The sequence below is a fragment of the Orcinus orca genome, chromosome 1, assembly GCF_937001465.1.
Source record: "Orcinus orca chromosome 1, mOrcOrc1.1, whole genome shotgun sequence".
Lineage (NCBI taxonomy): Eukaryota > Metazoa > Chordata > Mammalia > Artiodactyla > Delphinidae > Orcinus > Orcinus orca.
The window spans coordinates 191440505-191456360 of record NC_064559.1 but is presented as its reverse complement, the minus strand read 5'-3'; the positions used below and the strand labels follow the sequence as shown (position 1 = coordinate 191456360).

Below are 15856 nucleotides of genomic sequence, written 5' to 3'. Positions count from 1 at the left end.
TCACGAAAACTGCTGCATTATTATCCCTACTTCACAGGTGAGGAAACTGAGGCTCAGAAAAAGTGAGTGACTAGTCGGAGGTCACAGAGTTAGTGGCAAAATCTGGATTTGAAGCAAAGTCACTTTCCTGACTTCCGGGCTTGCGTCAAGGGCGTCCTCCAGCCAGGCCCCAGGACCGCGAGGATCGGCCTCCAGGCTCTGGCAGCCCACCTCGCTTCACTCGTTGCACCCTCCTCTCTTCTGCCCCTCAACACACTGCGTCTACCTCTGACCCACCACATCCCCTCTGGCCAAGTCGGCGGTCTCATTGTTACTGGGACAAGTGGGCCTTTCCACAGCCTTCCTCTGCCTCTTCTGGTTCTTCTCTCTCTGCAGCCACTTCTCAGGTTCCTTAGAATACACCTCCTCTTCCTCTTCTCCCCATCCTCCATTCTCCCCTTTCCCCACCCCTCCTCTCTCCTTCTCCCCCTTCTCTACTCCTCCTTTTCCTCCTTCCCCCTCTTCATCTCCGGTGGCCCAGTTCAGTCCTGAGCTCTGTTTCTCCTCTCCTGGGGTCATCTCATCCATTACTCTGCCATCAGTTCCCAACTGAAAGCCAACGAGTCCCATATCTCCATCTCCAGCCCAGTGCTCGCTCCCCAGCGGCCACACCTGTAACTAATAATACATAATTAACAACTATTAACGACTTACTACTAGCAGAATGTACATTCTACTAAGCAGTTTTACTTGCAGCTTCTCTTCTGATGTCCTCAACTACCCTCTAAGCACGGGTTTTGTTTTCTCCAGTTTGCAGGCCTCTAGTAAAATCACTTGCTCAGGGGCACACAGTTAGGAGGGGGGCCAGGATGTGGACCCAGGATCCAGTGAGGTCAGAGGCTACTCTCCCCTCTGCTATGCCTCCTGAGGGTCCATCTGCTTCCTGGGCACCTCTACCTGAGTGTGCCTCAGGCCCCTGAAACTGCCTGGTCTCCCTTCCCCACTCAGGGAGGCCCCTTCATTCTCCCCGGCACCTGACTGGAAACCATGGTCTCATCCTCACTCCCTCCCACTGTCTCAGCCCTCAGACTTTAGTCCTGCAGATTCTGCCTCTACGTCTCTCCTGTGTCCTGCTCCCTCATCTTCCCTTTGCTGGCCTCACACTGCCTCTCAGCCTCCAGGACCCTCCCAGCTCGGCCCTCACAGTGCAGGGCTGTCCTGAAAACATCGATTCAACCATGAAACAATTTTCAATTCAGCTTGGCCTTCACAGCCCTGTGATTCATGGCTCTAGAAGTCTTTAGAAGTCTTGTGCTCACCCCAACATCTTCTTACCCTCTGAGAAAATAGAACAGCCTTTCCCCCAACACACACCCTCTTTTGTACCTCCTTGCCTTTATCCTATAGCTGTTCTCTCTCCTGGAGGGTCCTCCTCCTCTCCTGACTACATGTGTCTGGCAGACTAATCCTTCAGGACAATGCAAAATGGGCACCGCCTGCAGGAAGCCCTCTGTGACTGTCGTGGAGCAAGGCTGAGCTGCTGTGGCACTTGTCCCAGGTGGTGGATCCAAATCCATCTGCTTTCCCGCACCGAAGCCCTCATCCCCTCACCATATCTTGCCTTGGTGACTGCACTGGCCTCCTGGTAGGGCTTCTGCTTCTGCTCCCCACCTCCAGTCTGTTCCCCACTCAGCAGCCAGAGCAATCCTTTGAAAATGTAAGTCAAATCGTACCATTCCCATGTTTAAGCCACCAATGGCTCACTGCTCTCCAATACTAGCATGATCTTCCCCCTGCCTACCTCTCTGAGCTCAACTCCTACTCTCCCCATGGTCCTTTGGCTCCAGACACACTAGCCTCCTCTCTGTTCCTCAAACACATCAACTCTTTTCCTCCTAAGACTTGGTACCTGCTGTGCCCTCTCCTTGAAACTCCTCTATCCTCTCTTCAACTGACCTGCTCCATGACTTCCCTACTTAAAACAGGTCTCCTGGTTATTCTACATCATCATGCCTCCTTTTGTTCCTTCAGAACACGTATCAACTGTATAATTAATTACTCATTTGTTTCTTAGGCTATAAGTGAGTTCCAGGAAGGCAGGGACCATGTTTATCTTCATCTGTAGTTAACTCCCTGCACACATAAAAGCTAAGCAGGTGATTACCAAATAACCATACTGTACCATCTTGTGACTGTGTACATGTTTGCCTGTCTCACTGGTCTGTGAGACCCTCAAGGGGTCCCTACTTAGTATCATATTAAGTTTTTATTCATAGATTGTCCATCTCCCCATCAGAATGGAAGCTCCATGAAGAAGGCAGAGATTTTTGTTCATTGCTGTATCCTCTGTGCCTAGAATGGTGCCTGGCAAATAGTATATGCTCAATAAATATTTATTGAATGTTCAAAATGCAGGGATATGGCCACATCATCTTTCTGTCTGCAGCACCCTCTCAAACCCAAGCCCAGGGGAACTGTCAGTGAATATTGGCTGAATGAATGAGTCAGTGCTAAGAATGTGTGCGCTGATGATGCCCAGATTCTTGGGGCTTGGACAAGGAGCTTGTGTAGACAGTATCTGTGTCTCTCTCACACACACCTCCCTCCAGAGCCTAGGCCTATAGGATTCTGCAGATTGGTGAAGAGGTAAGAAGTCTTACCTGGAGGTGAGCCCTCACAGCCATCTGGTGGTCACCTGGGGAACTGCAAGTACTATCAGCCCTAGTTCAACTTCACTCCCAGCCCCTTCTGAGGAGATGGTGACATCTAGGCTAGAATGAAGACACACTGGATTTGGTTGCAGATGGAATGGCTTCAGATCCCAGCTCTGCCATTTACTGTGCAATTTGGGGCAAGTCCCTGGCTTCTCTAGGCTTCACCTGTGAAATGGTGATTCAGGACTCTTGTAAGTACTGGGCTCTCATCTGGCACCTGGTAGGTGGGAAGGACTGGAGGGGGGTGTCAGTGATGGGAAGGAATCAAGGAGGCAGGGCAGAGGGCATGAGTAGGAGAGAAGAGGAAGGGCTGCCCCTTCCTCTAGACAGCAGATCTTTGCGGAAAGGAGACCTGGTTGGCAGCGATGGCCTCAATTGTCCTGTTGACACGGGGCAGTTTTGGAGCATGAGGGAGAGTATTCACATGAAAATCCACAGCCCCACTTGCGTCTCTTAGGTCTCCGGCGTTTCTCATGGTTAGAAACATCAGTGCACTCTTTTCCTCCCCGGCTGGCTGAGGATCGTCTCCATCATGAATGACACCGTACCTCTCCGGATCAGGAAGTTCCGGCCAACCAACTACTTCAGTGGAAACATGGTTGCTGATGTGCTTCACCCTGGAAGGGCAACAGTGTCCGAGACAGACATTTGGGGAAAAGTAGCCAAAATCTACAAGACCACACGAGACGTCATCTTTATACTTGGAGTCAGAACCCATTTTGGTGGTGACAAGACAACTGGCTTGGGCGTGATTTACGATTCCTTGGGTTATGCAAGGAAAAGTAAACCAACACAACCCTGCAAGACATGGCCTGCCTGAGAAGAAAAAGAACTCAAGGAAGCAGCGTAAGAAATGCGAGAACAGAATGAGGGAGGTCGGCGGACCACAAGGACCAGTGTTGCTGCCAGCAAAAGGAAGAAGTAAAGATTCTGCAGTGACATTATCTGTGGTGATTTTGCCTATATTTCATGAGAGGATTAATAAACTGTGAAAAAATAGAAAAGACCACTGCTGCTCAGAATAGAAGATAGTCTCTCATACACCCCTTCTTTCTTTCTCCCTCCCTCCCTTCCTTCCTTCCTTCCTTCCTTCCTTCCTTCCTTCCTTCCTTCCTTCCTCTCTGTCTCTCTCTTCCTCTCTTTCTTTCTTTCTTCCATGTGCTTGCAGCATCTTTGTTCCCCGACCAGGAATGGAACCCGTGCCCCCTGCAGTGGGATCACAGAGTCCTAACCACTGGACGGCCAGGAAATTACCTCTCATACACCCTTTCATGCCAACCTCCCAACAGCCTTCACCCTTCTCTGAGACCAACTGGACAGCTGTTGGGACCCGGCTCTGATTGGGGAGAAAGTGAATACCTGGGTTCTGGGGCGCTAATGCCCCTGTATTCTCTCTGATGCCCCCGCCTTCCTTGACACCGTGCGTATTACTACTGTTTTCCTTCTCTGTTTTCCTTCTCTTTCTCTAGATGCTGCTTTTTGTTTAATCATCCTGTCAGCAAGTATTTATTGAACACTTACTCCATGCCAGGCATTGTTCTCCAGCACAGAACAGAACAAAGTCTGTTCAGTCCTGGTGGGGCTGACACGTACTTTTTTGGAAAGGAATAAATTTAGAATTTCAGGAGTGCTAAGTGCTCTGAAGAATAATAAATCAAGGAAAGAGGGCAAAGAGTGATGGGGAGGGGAGTGGTAATCTAGGGTAGAGGTCAGGAAAGCCTGCTCCTGAAGAAGTGACTTGGGTTCCGTGCCCAGAATGAAGTGAAGGGGTTCCAGGCAGAGGGAACAGCCAGTGCAAAGGCCCAGGAGCAGCAATATTCTCATCCACAGTCTATGCTCTCAATGGCAGGGTTCCCTGAGGCTCCTCCTCACTCTCTGCTCCCTCCCCTGGGTGATGTCATCTACCCCTTGAACCTGCACATCTAGGCCTCCCAGGTGTCCTCCTCCTGCCAGATATATTGGCAGCCAACATAGCCAGTGTTGATAATGTGCCAGGCCCCTCCCAACAATCCCATGAAGAAGATACTAACATTGCCTCTATCTTATAGATGAGAGAATCTAGGCACAAAGAGCCTAAGACACTCACCCAAAGTCACGCAGCTAGAAAATGGAGGAACTGGGATTTGAAACCAGTCTACACTCCTGACCACACCACCTGCTAAACACCCCGAACTCACCATGTCCAACCTGAAGTGCATTATCTTCCCCAGCCCTGACCCTATCCTCTCCCCATGTACCTGCCACCGCCTGTCACCTCCTTCTCCCTGCCCTACACTGACTGTGGGAGCTGCAGTGGTTCTGTGTTGCAGGGAGAAGTTGGTGGGGCCTACGATCTGGGCCGCCGCGGTTTCCTCAAGCCCTAACCTGGTCCCTGCCCCCCATCCCCATCCCACAGGCCTGGTTGATTCCAGTGAGGATCAAAGCTAGAGACAGAGGGAGGAGGAGCAGCCAGTTCCCCTCCCCCAGAACTGGCCATACCTGTCACATCTGGAGAAGTCAGCTGAGAGAGGTTCCCTGGGGACAGGCAGGGTTGGGGAAGAGGGAGCTCCTTCTCCATGCCCTACCCTGCCAGGGTGTCTAAGATGGGAGGTTGAGAGGGGCCTGCCCTGGGGACTGAGCTGCTAGGTTTCCTGCTTCCAAGTTCCTCCCGGCTCCCCCACTCCTGCTGCTCTGGGGGAGTGCCCCTTACCACCACCCCGCTGGCTTTCCAGATCCTTGATTAAATAATTTAGGTTTTGAAATCTTGCCAGGCCCACTCCTCCCATGCTGTGAGGGCGCTATTGGGCTGACATGATTGACGTCACCCAGCTCCTTATGCCAGCCCCAGCATCACGAGGACCTGCCCTGGCAGCAACTTACCTGCCTGGTCACTGTCAGTCCAGACCCTCTACCCTGTCCTACTCACCCTGGGGTCCACTCACCACAGTCACCTGGTATCTTCATTCCAGGACCCTACAACCCTCATCACAGCCTTGTCACTTCAGCACTTGTGACAGGGTCACGGTGACCTGAAGTCCTATCACCTGGACACTCCATCTTCCCTTTCCTTTGCCACCGCCTTTTGCCACCCTGCAATCCCTGAACCCCATCATGCCACAGAATCACCCTGACACTGCTATGGTTGCCCTGGGGGCTTCCCTCTCTACCTCAGCGTCCCACTGCCACCACCCCCCAAGATCCTGTCACCATGATCATACCGTCACTGCCACCCACCTCCCTGTTCCCTCATGCTCCTGTCACCATCACCTCAGGGCCGTTTCGTCTTGGCAACCCCTGCCATCCTCACCGGGGACGCCCATTCAGCCCCATCACTCGGTTTCCGTCACCTGAATTCCATCAGCCTTTGCCACCCGAGAGTCCCACCACCCCACAGTCTATCCGCGTTCCCTTTCCGCTCCCCCTACACATCCCCCTCAACCTCCCGTGGACTTCCAGGCTCTCGCACCAGCGCCCCCGAAACCCCCGGCCCCTAGAGGGCGCCGCGTCAAGGACAGCGCGGGCCGACTTAGGAGGGGGCGGGGCCGCAGCCACGGTCGCTTTTTATGAATGGGGGAGCGGGCGGCACGAGGCCTCATTACTATGCCGAGCGGCGCGCGCTGCGCCCCAGCGCGGCTCACCCATTGGCCAGGCGGGCCGCTGACGTCACCAAACCGGTGGCCGGGGGCGGGGCGGGGTGACTCACGTCGCTTCTCCCGTGGCCGTGGGGGCTTCTCGGGGTCCGCATACACCCTGCGCAGCCTGGACCCGAGCGGAGCCTCCCCGGGGCCCGGCCGCGCCCGGTGCCGAGGGGTGAGTAGCGGGCCCCGCCGCGGACACCAGGCGTCCGGGAGGGCAGTCAGGATTCTGGGGCGCTGGGCAAGCGGTAAGGCTCGCAGCGGCTGACTGGGGTCGGAGGTCGAGACCAGGAACCCTGAGTCTGGGCTAGCAGGAGGGGAGCCAGTGTCTGAGTGCTGAGAGCCGTCAGCTGGGTAGCCCGGCGCGGGGTGAGACCTCCTGCAGGGACCCGAGGCCCTGAAGGGACTGATGGTCATCTGAGTTTGGTCCGGCAGGAGGCGTCTGGGGCAAGGACCCAAGCGTCCGAGCAGGAGGAGGTGTCTGACTTAGGAATCCAGACCTCCGGGCAGGAGGCGGAGTCAGGCCTAAGATCCAGGTGTCCGGGCAGAGGGAGGGGTCTGACTCAGGGATCCACGCTTCCAGCGGGGGTGTCTGTTCCAAAGACCCAGAGGTTCAGGCAGAAAGAGAGGTCTGGCTGGGGACAGAAGTCTAGGTGTGTGTGTGTTGGGGGAGGCCGAGTTCCCAGGTGTTGTTACCCCAGGAGCGCAGGGTGGGGGCTGGCGGGAGCTTCACGAGCATTCTCTGGGGGCGGAGTCTGGGTTTGGCAGTACCGAGAATCGTGAGGGGTCTGGTGAGCCTCAGAAGCTGAGCGTCATCCTCCCTGGTGGGGAGGGAGCAGAGCTGCTCTCAGTTTTAAGATGTTTTTCCCTCCCCCAGTCCTGGGCCTCTCCCAGCTTCTCCTGGATCCAATGGGCCTCCATCCACTCATGGTAGTCCTTCATCTTGCCCTCCTCTGGCTACACATGTAGGAGAAAGAGACCTGCAGGACTCAGGGAGTTGGAAGGGAGAATGAAGAGACCCAGGACAGGGATCCCCAGGAAAAGAGACTCCTGCTAGCCCGGTGGCATAGGGGAGGTTAAAGGTACCCTGGAAGGAGCTTCAGGGCAGGAGTGGGGGCGACAAGGCATTGGGACTCAGCCAGGTATCCTGAGGTGAGACTCCCACTGTTTCCAGACCCCTCCACTCAGCACCCAGCCCTGCCAGCTTCTCATAGGGCCTTTCTTCTACAGGTACCATGATGTGGGGTGCAGGCAGCCCCCTGGCCTGGCTCTCTGCTGGCCCAGGAAACATGAACACGAGCAGCGTGGGCTCAACAGAGGGGCCCACAGGCCCAGCCATGCCACTGCCCTCACCTAGGGCCTGGGATGTAGTGCTGTGCATCTCAGGTACACTAGTGTCCTGTGAGAACGCGCTGGTGGTGGCCATCATCGTGGGCACTCCTGCCTTCCACGCCCCCATGTTCCTGCTGGTGGGCAGCCTGGCTGTGGCAGACCTGCTGGCAGGCCTGGGTCTGGTCATGCACTTTGCTGCTGTCTTCTGCATTGGCTCGGCAGAGATGAGCCTGGTGCTGGTCGGCATGCTGGCCATGGCCTTTACTGCCAGCATTGGCAGCCTACTGGCCATCACCGTTGATCGCTACCTTTCTCTGTACAATGCCCTCACCTACTACTCAGAGACGACAGTGACGCGGACCTATGTGATGCTGGCCCTAGTGTGGGGATGCGCATTGGGCCTGGGGCTGCTGCCTGTGCTGGCCTGGAACTGCCTGGATGCCCGGGCCACGTGTGGCGTGGTATATCCACTCTCCAAGAACCATCTGGTGGTCCTGGCCGTTGCTTTCTTCATGGTGTTTGGCATCATGCTGCAGCTCTATGCCCAGATCTGTCGCATCGTCTGCCGCCATGCCCAGCAGATTGCCCTCCAGCGGCACCTGCTGCCTGCCTCCCACTACGTGGCCACCCGAAAGGGCATTGCCACCTTGGCCGTGGTGCTTGGCGCCTTTGCCGCCTGCTGGCTGCCCTTCACCGTCTACTGCCTGTTGGGCGATGCCCACTCCCCACCCCTCTACACCTATCTCACCCTGCTCCCTGCCACCTACAACTCCATGATCAACCCCATCATCTATGCCTTCCGCAACCAGGATGTGCAGAAGGTGCTGTGGGCTGTCTGCTGCTGCTGTTCCTCTTCCAAGATCCTCTTCCGATCCCGTTCCCCCAGTGATGTCTAGTCGCATCCTGGTGACCCTTCAGCCCTGATCACTACAGAATTCCAGAGTGTTAGGTCCTCCAGGGCTTTGTTCCAACCCTCCAGCTCTGCACCCCAAGACCCAGCTGGTTCTGGAGTTCTAGGACTTTGGGTGTTTCACAGGATTCTGTTCAGATCCCTGCAGGGCCCAGCTGGCTCCATGGTTCTAGAATGTTCAGGTGGTCAGGGTTCCACTCAGAAATGTCGCACAGCCCAGCTGGCTTGGAGTTCCAGTATGCTGCTGGGTGTTTTACAGTGCCATTCCAAGTCCCTGATCTTCCCCCTCCCTTGACCTTGACCATGTCGCTTTACTTTTGAGTTTCTGAACTAAAGAGTCAGAGAGGTTAGTTACTCTGTTGATAGATAAGACAAAGATTTATCTGTATATATGTGCACATACAAAGAGAGTATCTATTATTATTTATTTATTTATGAATTTATTTATGGGTGTTAACGGGAAAAAAAGAGACCCACACCTTGAAATCCAGGCCATAGCAGGGTACTCCCAGTCCCCAACACCCTCATTTCTGACCTCAGTTCCTAGAGGGGGGAAAGGGAGAGAGAGAAACCACGTATTTTGTTATTATTTTTGCTTGTTTTTTATCAAAGAGATCATAGAAACCAGAGCCTTCTCCCAGGGCCCGCCACCCTCGGGTTTGCAGGGGGAACACACCAGCCTCTGGTTTTTTATTTTTTTAAGAAACCATCACCTGAGAAACCGAGAATTCCTCTGCGCTGGGGGCCGGCTGCCCTCTGGTGGCCGTTTTGGGGAAACTGCAGCCCGGCCGGCAGCCGGGACCAGGCCAAGCAACCCCAGCTCCACTCCAGCGCCACAGCCAGAGCCTGGCGGCCAGGCCTCACCCTGCGGTGCCCTAGAGGAGGCAAGGGTGCGAGCCAACACCAGACCCCTCTGCCAACTGGGGTATGGTCCCCAGTGCGATCCCTATTCCTGTCCCTGACCCAACCCTCAATAAAAAATGATTTTGTGATAAATTTGTCTGTGTGTGCAGGGGGTGGAGTGGGGCCTGATGGGGGACAGCCTGGAATGGGAGGATCATGCCAGGCCTGGGGGCCTGTGGGGTATATGAAGAGCTGGAGACCCAGGTGGAATGTGGCCGGCAGGTGACACCTCCCACCCCAGGATGCCAATCTGATGGGTCCCCCTGCTCAGACACAGGCACCGCCAGGCAAGAACCCCACCTCCCCCTGGGGACTGGAACCCCTGTTGCTAGACCCTTTTGGGGTTGAAGATGCCTACATCGTGCCCACATGAGCTTTAGCTTGGGCTTTGGCATGAAGTATATACTCAAAGCATGTAGGTATTCTTAACAACAGCCCTTCCCAGTCATGGGTGTTTGCTGTGTGGTAGGCACTGCGCTAAGTGTACTACACCCATTACCACATTTATGCCTAACAAGCATTCCATGGCACAGGTAATAATAACTTCTCCATTTTATGGATGAGGAAACTGGCCGAGGGAAATTCAGTGGCCAGCTCAAGGTCATACAGCTAGGAAATGATAGAGCCAGAATTCAAACCAGGAACACTTGTTTCCAGAACCTGTGCACTGTCTACTGGCCAATGCTCCCCCATCTCCTTCCTTCCCAACCCTAGGGCTTACGACATTCTGGACTCAGATTTGTATTGGGGTTCATTCTCACAGCCAGCTGCCACATTTTGGGAGGTGGCTGGTTGGGGTCTGTTCATTCAGGAGCTGAAAGAGCTTTTTTGCTATGCAAAGGTGAGTGATGGTAAGTGTGTGCGTGTGCCCTTGTGTGCATTTGAGGATGTAAGTGTTCAGAACCCTGAATTTTGGTGTTTGGGAACCAGAAAGGACATGTTCAACAGGCAAGGGCAGGAGCAGGTTTGGGGTGTGGCTGAAGAGGAAGCTCTGACTACCCAAACCCCCCATCTTCCTGGGTGGGCAAAGCCTGGAGGTGGAGCCCTCAGAGCATCTCCACTGTACAGATGGGGAGACTGAGGCCCGAAGAACAGCCACTTGCTCAAACTCACACAGCTGTGCCAGGCTAGGACTCAGGTCTTTCTCCATTTCCCTGGCCAGAGAGTTCTGCCTGGTGTTCAAGACCCCTCCCCAGTAGTAGCCACAGGAATCCAAGGGGAGTGGACACACCAACAGGGGCTGGGTCAGAGCTGGTGGAGGGCGGCCCTGGGCCTAGGTACACATAGCTCCAGTCCAGGCACAAAGTGGGGAGGGTCCACCAGATCTGGCTGAGGCTTCTCTCTCTCCCCACCTTCCTGGAAGGTCCCTGGGAAAAGACCCCCACTCAGGAATCACCTGTTCTATGGCAAACATCGCACACATCACCATGGTCCACTGGGTGGTACTATTGCTCTCCCCACTTTACAGAAGAGAAAGTTGAGGCTCTGAGAGTAATGGGTTTTCATTTATTCACTACTGTCCTCATGGACAGCTTAAATTCTAGCCAGGGGAGACAGTAATAAAGAGATAAGCTAAAACATGGTAATGTCAGAGAGTGATGAGTCCTCAGAGAAAAACAGAGAAGGGGCACAGGGAGCGCGTGTAATCTCTAAAAGAGGGTGCCCCCAAAAGGTCTTCCTGAAGGTGACGTTTGATTTGCCTAAAGTCACATAGTAAAACAGTTGAGCTGAGATTTGAACCCAGGTCCATTTGACTCCAAATCTGTTTCTTTCCTAGGTGAGGGAATGGGTTTCAGGAGCAGCTCAGAAACAGCAAGCAAGGAAACCAGGGCAGGGAGCTCTGTCCCCAGGCTAGGGAAAATTTGGGGCTCTCCAGGCTACCCCTAGACCTTTGGGAGGGGCGGTGTAGGAACAGGCCTCCTTGCTGCCTCCGCCTCACTCCCAAGGAGCACCCACCAAGGACCAGAAGGAGAGGGGCCAGGTGCCTCTCCTGCCCTGGGGGGGCTTGGCCCTTTGCTTCCCCATCCTAGCTTCTGGCTCCAGGGCCCAGCAGGGCCGAATGCTGGCCAGCCTCATGTCTGCAAGGGCCTATGATGGACCCTCATGCTGTGAGTCCTCGTCTGTCTGTCTGGGTGTGGCTGTGTGGTGGATCTGAGACATTTCCGGGAGCCTGTATCTGCGGTCTCTGCCTTGGGTCCTGGGCCCACCCTGAGGGTGTCTGACTCTGTCCCTGGGTTGGGGCCTCTGTGCGTGGTGGGGCTAGCTGGCTTCTCCCTGCTCCCGGGATTCTTCAGATACACCTCAGGTCTTCCCTGTGCTTCCCGCTCTGTGTTTCCTCCAGGAAGCCTCCTTGGCTAAGCCCTCCTGTGGCTGTAAAGATGCGGTTTATACAACACACCGTGCTGCGCTTCTCCTTAGTAAATATTTATAGAGAAGTCTTGCCTTCCTCGTTCCCCTAAAGGCTGTGTCCCCTCTCCAACTGAGGGTCCCTGAGAGAAGGGACATGTCTGCCCCCCCAAACTGAAGCCTCTATGTCTCTTTCAGCCTCAGACTCAGCTGGTGCTCGGCCTGGGGCTGCTCAGCACCACATGCCTGTGTGTGTGTGCGTGCGCGCCTGTGTGTGTGTTTTTTTTGGGGGGGAGTAGTCAAGCCTTCCAGCCTCTCTGCCTTTGCCAGTTGTCCAACCCCATGCCTGACCCCACCCAGTTGCAGAGGCCTAGGAGGGTGAACTGGGCAGTGGGGGCTCCCTGGCTTGGGGGAGGCAAAGGCTGGGGCTCAGAACCCTGCCTCTCTGCCAGGGTAGGCCTTGGGGTGGGGGTGGGGCCCACCTCTCCTCCCCTCCTTCCCAGGTCCTGTGTAGAGGAGGGGGGCAGCCCCGCCAGGGCCATGACCGCCTCTCCCTGCAATAAGTGAGGAGACAGCAGCTATTAATATAAGATGAGTTCACGGGCTCACAGCTTCTGCAAGCTGGAAAACAGGCTCCCGGGGCCGGGGGCTACGGCAAGTCTCGTCTGTCAGATTCTCTCCTGGAGCCTGGAGCCCATCAGCCCCGCATCCCCCTACAGGCTGAGACCTGGGCGCACACAGACACGTGCACACAGGCACACACGTGGGGGTCCAGGCCTCTGGCTGTTCAGAGAACACACACACATGCACACATATCCAGACACGCACATATACCCAGATGTATCTGCATACTGGTACGCACACCTGTGCACACAGATATATCATGGTACATATGTACACGGACCATGTCAACTTCATGTGCACATGTTCGCATGCAGAAGCACATACTTAAATGTATGCAATGCCCTTGCACACACATGTATACACAGACACTTATCCTTATATATACATGTGTGCACACAGGTCCAGACATGCTTGCATACCCAGACCCATCTGCATACCACTGCACACCCACATATACACAGGCACAAAACTGCACACGTGCATACAGATGGCATCCACAATCATGTCCATACATTTGCATACAGGACTACATGCAAGGACTTGAATGCACGTACATGTCTTTTGCACACAGTGTACACACAGTCACACAGGCTCCTCACTGTGAGTGCTCAGCAACCATGAATTCACAGTCAGACCCTTGGCTTCCAGCACCATCCGGCTGGCTCAGTCTCCCCTCCCCAGCCTCATGACAGGCAGCTCATGCTCCTGCCAACCCCAATGCCCGCCTTTGGCTTCCCGCCCCCCGGGGGTCCCCAGATCCCTGATTAACCCCCTCACTAATTGGCCACCAGCCCCTTGACTTTGCTGCAGGCCTTCTCGGGAGCTGGGAGCGAGAGGCTGCAAATTGGCCAAGCAGGATGGGTCTGGGGAATAGAGTGCGAGGTGGGGGGTGGGGGGTGCTATGAGCTCAGGGCCTGGCTGGAGCCAGGCAGGGCACCCCCTATACCAGGGCTGGGGGGGCACTGGTATTGTATTCTCATGGGAGGGCACTCTAGTATTCATGTGTACCCAGTCACCTGAGCTTTCCCTGAATGCACTTTTACACACACTTACTAGTCATGTGGGTGGACATGCCCCACCCCACTTCTCCACACAAATGCATGTGAACATCTGCACACACCCAAGTACACTCACGAACAAACCCAATAAGCATACAGGCAAAATCTTGCCTGTTCATAAATTCAACCGCCAGAAACGCAAAGACCATTTACGTACATACATCCAAACATACTTCACCTAAACACACAAATGTATCACATGTATACAGGGTTGCAAACATACAAATTTACATGTTACACATGCCTAGGAATGTACACCTAAGTATACCTGTAGGTGTGCAAGAACATACATCCACATCTGTGTGTGCACACCCGTGGAGTCCAGGCATGCGTGCACACACCACTCCGGTGTGTGCCTGCCTTGATGAACTAGCAAGTAGCCACAGGATAGGGAGAACCCCCATAGCCAGCCACTGGCTTTGCAGAGGAATAGGGAGCTTGAGGTTCCTGCAGTCTATAGGCAGGGGTGGGGAGTGGTGGAACTCAACTAATGCCTAAGCCTGGTACTTCCTCTGGGTTCTCAGCCTTCAGGGCAGAGGTTCTGGCTTTTGCTTCTGTAGTTCCTGTCTCCTTGGCTCTGGACCCAAGCCCATAGGGTGTTCTACTTTCTACCAATGCCCCAGGCAGCCTGGGGCATTGGAAAGAAGAGGGTTTCTATTTCCATGCCTGCTGTCAACTTGCTGTGTGACTTCAGACAAGTTGCTGTATCTCTCTGTGCTTCTGTTTCCTCAACCATAAAATAGGAATAAAAAGCTTTTAAAGTGTTGGTAATCCTTGCAGAACTGGCCTGAGGAGTCCATGGGGTCATGTTTATAGGTGTGCCTTACTCAGGAACACGTCTGGGAGAGGTTAGTTTCCAAGATACTGAGATACCAGGGGGCTGGGGGTGGGGGGTGCAGCATACATCATCCTGGTCAACCCCTCATTGAATAGTGGAAGAAGCTGAGGCCCAGAGAGGGAGCAGCAAGGTGGGAGCTAGAAGAGCTGACCTCTGACTTCTCAGCCAGGATATCTACTCTTCTTTAAATATGTATGCAGAGCGTCAGCAGGTGTGTGCACAATTCCCCAGGTAAGGGTGGGGATGGCTGCCTGCTGTGGTGGGAAGGTGTCTCTGCAGGACTCCTGCCACCATGGTACTGACAATTCTACCATGAAGAGATTCTTTTGGGTGTGAAAGGCTTATTTTTTGTCTTCCAGCTTCAGGCCCCCCCCCAGACACCTCTTCTCCTGGGGCTAAGGCTGGCTTGGGGAGCACCTGAAACAGCTCCTAGCTGCATGATCTGGGAGGGAACTAGCTGACAACCACCCCAGAGCAGAACTTACAGGAAGTGGTGCCAGGTTGCCCTGGCCGCTGGGTGACCAGGAGGGGGCAGTGAGGAACTGGCGGAGGGAGCACGAAGGGAGGGGTGGCTCCTGAGGACTTTGTGTGAGGTCTGCTTGCACCTATGTGTGTTCCTGTAACTGTGTGCTGATCTGTGCCCTTGTTTGCACAAGGATAAGACTCTCTGTGCAGTGTGTGCACATCTCCGTGTGTATCCATGTCCGAGTGTGCATAGATGCACCCATCTGAACAGGTGCGTGCATATACTGAAGGCATGCCCGACGGAAGCCCCAGCCCATACCTAGGGAACTCACTTTGTCCCAGGCAGTTGAGGGCACAGGGTACTTCTAACTATAAAGGTCTAGGATAGCCAAACCCTCAGTCTAGCCCACTTGATTTCAAAGTAAGAGCAAAAATAACCATCACCTATAAAACTGGGCACCAGGGGGTAGGGTAGACTGTAACAGAAAACCTTTAACACACCCCCTCACACCAAAGACCATGATGCTAGATGGAGAGATTCTGAAAACGGTTTAAGTTCCATGGTGGACAGAGCACAAGAGACCCATGTGCGAACTATGGCTCTGCTCCTGGCCAGCTATGTGATCTTAAGCAACTCAACCTCTCTGAATCTTTTTCTCGTGTGTAAAATGGGAGACTCTTGGTTCATGAGGTTGAAATAAAATGTATGCAGTCTTGGGCAGGTAGTAGTAAATGCTCATTCTTCTCAGGATTAGCCCAGAGAGCTGAAGCTCCCAAGCGGAGGAGCCGGAATTCAAGCTCAGGCCTCCTTCTTCCCAGAACCACATTCCTTCCCTCCAATTCCCCACCAAGGGCGGCTCCTGACACCACCATTTTGTCTTCTCCCAGGGCGGGCATCTGGCTGCCTGTCAGTCACCGGCCTCGGGAAGCCAAGTGCTGACTAAACACAGGCCTGAGCAGAAGGGTGGAGCGAGGGGCTCCGCCCGGGGCGAGCTGGCTCCCGCGCCCCCTCCCCTGCACCCCACCTCCAGCGATGAGCTCAGAGTGGCTGGCGCAGCACTTGCTGACAATTC

General features: G+C 54.4%; 1 protein-coding gene and 1 long non-coding RNA gene across 2 annotated transcripts; both read left to right on the top strand.

Annotated features, from left to right (window-relative positions):
- Positions 1–2455: 2455 nt before the first annotated feature.
- Positions 2456–3697, top strand: LOC117200180 (uncharacterized). Its single transcript, XR_004481658.2, has 2 exons — positions 2456–2884; positions 3151–3697. It is a non-coding gene; the product is annotated as an uncharacterized LOC117200180 (long non-coding RNA).
- A 2659-nt stretch (positions 3698–6356) lies between these two features.
- On the top strand, positions 6357–9545 carry GPR3 (G protein-coupled receptor 3). Its single transcript, XM_004266612.3, has 2 exons — positions 6357–6482; positions 7538–9545. Exon 2 carries the CDS (start codon positions 7543–7545, stop codon positions 8533–8535), a length of 993 nt encoding a protein of 330 aa, XP_004266660.1. The 5' UTR covers positions 6357–6482; positions 7538–7542; the 3' UTR covers positions 8536–9545.
- Positions 9546–15856: the final 6311 nt, after the last annotated feature.

Bases quoted from the DNA above. Each gene is read 5' to 3' on its own strand.
- GPR3 (XM_004266612.3), top strand. From the start codon at position 7,543: ATGATGTGGGGTGCAGGCAGCCCCCTGGCCTGGCTCTCTGCTGGCCCA.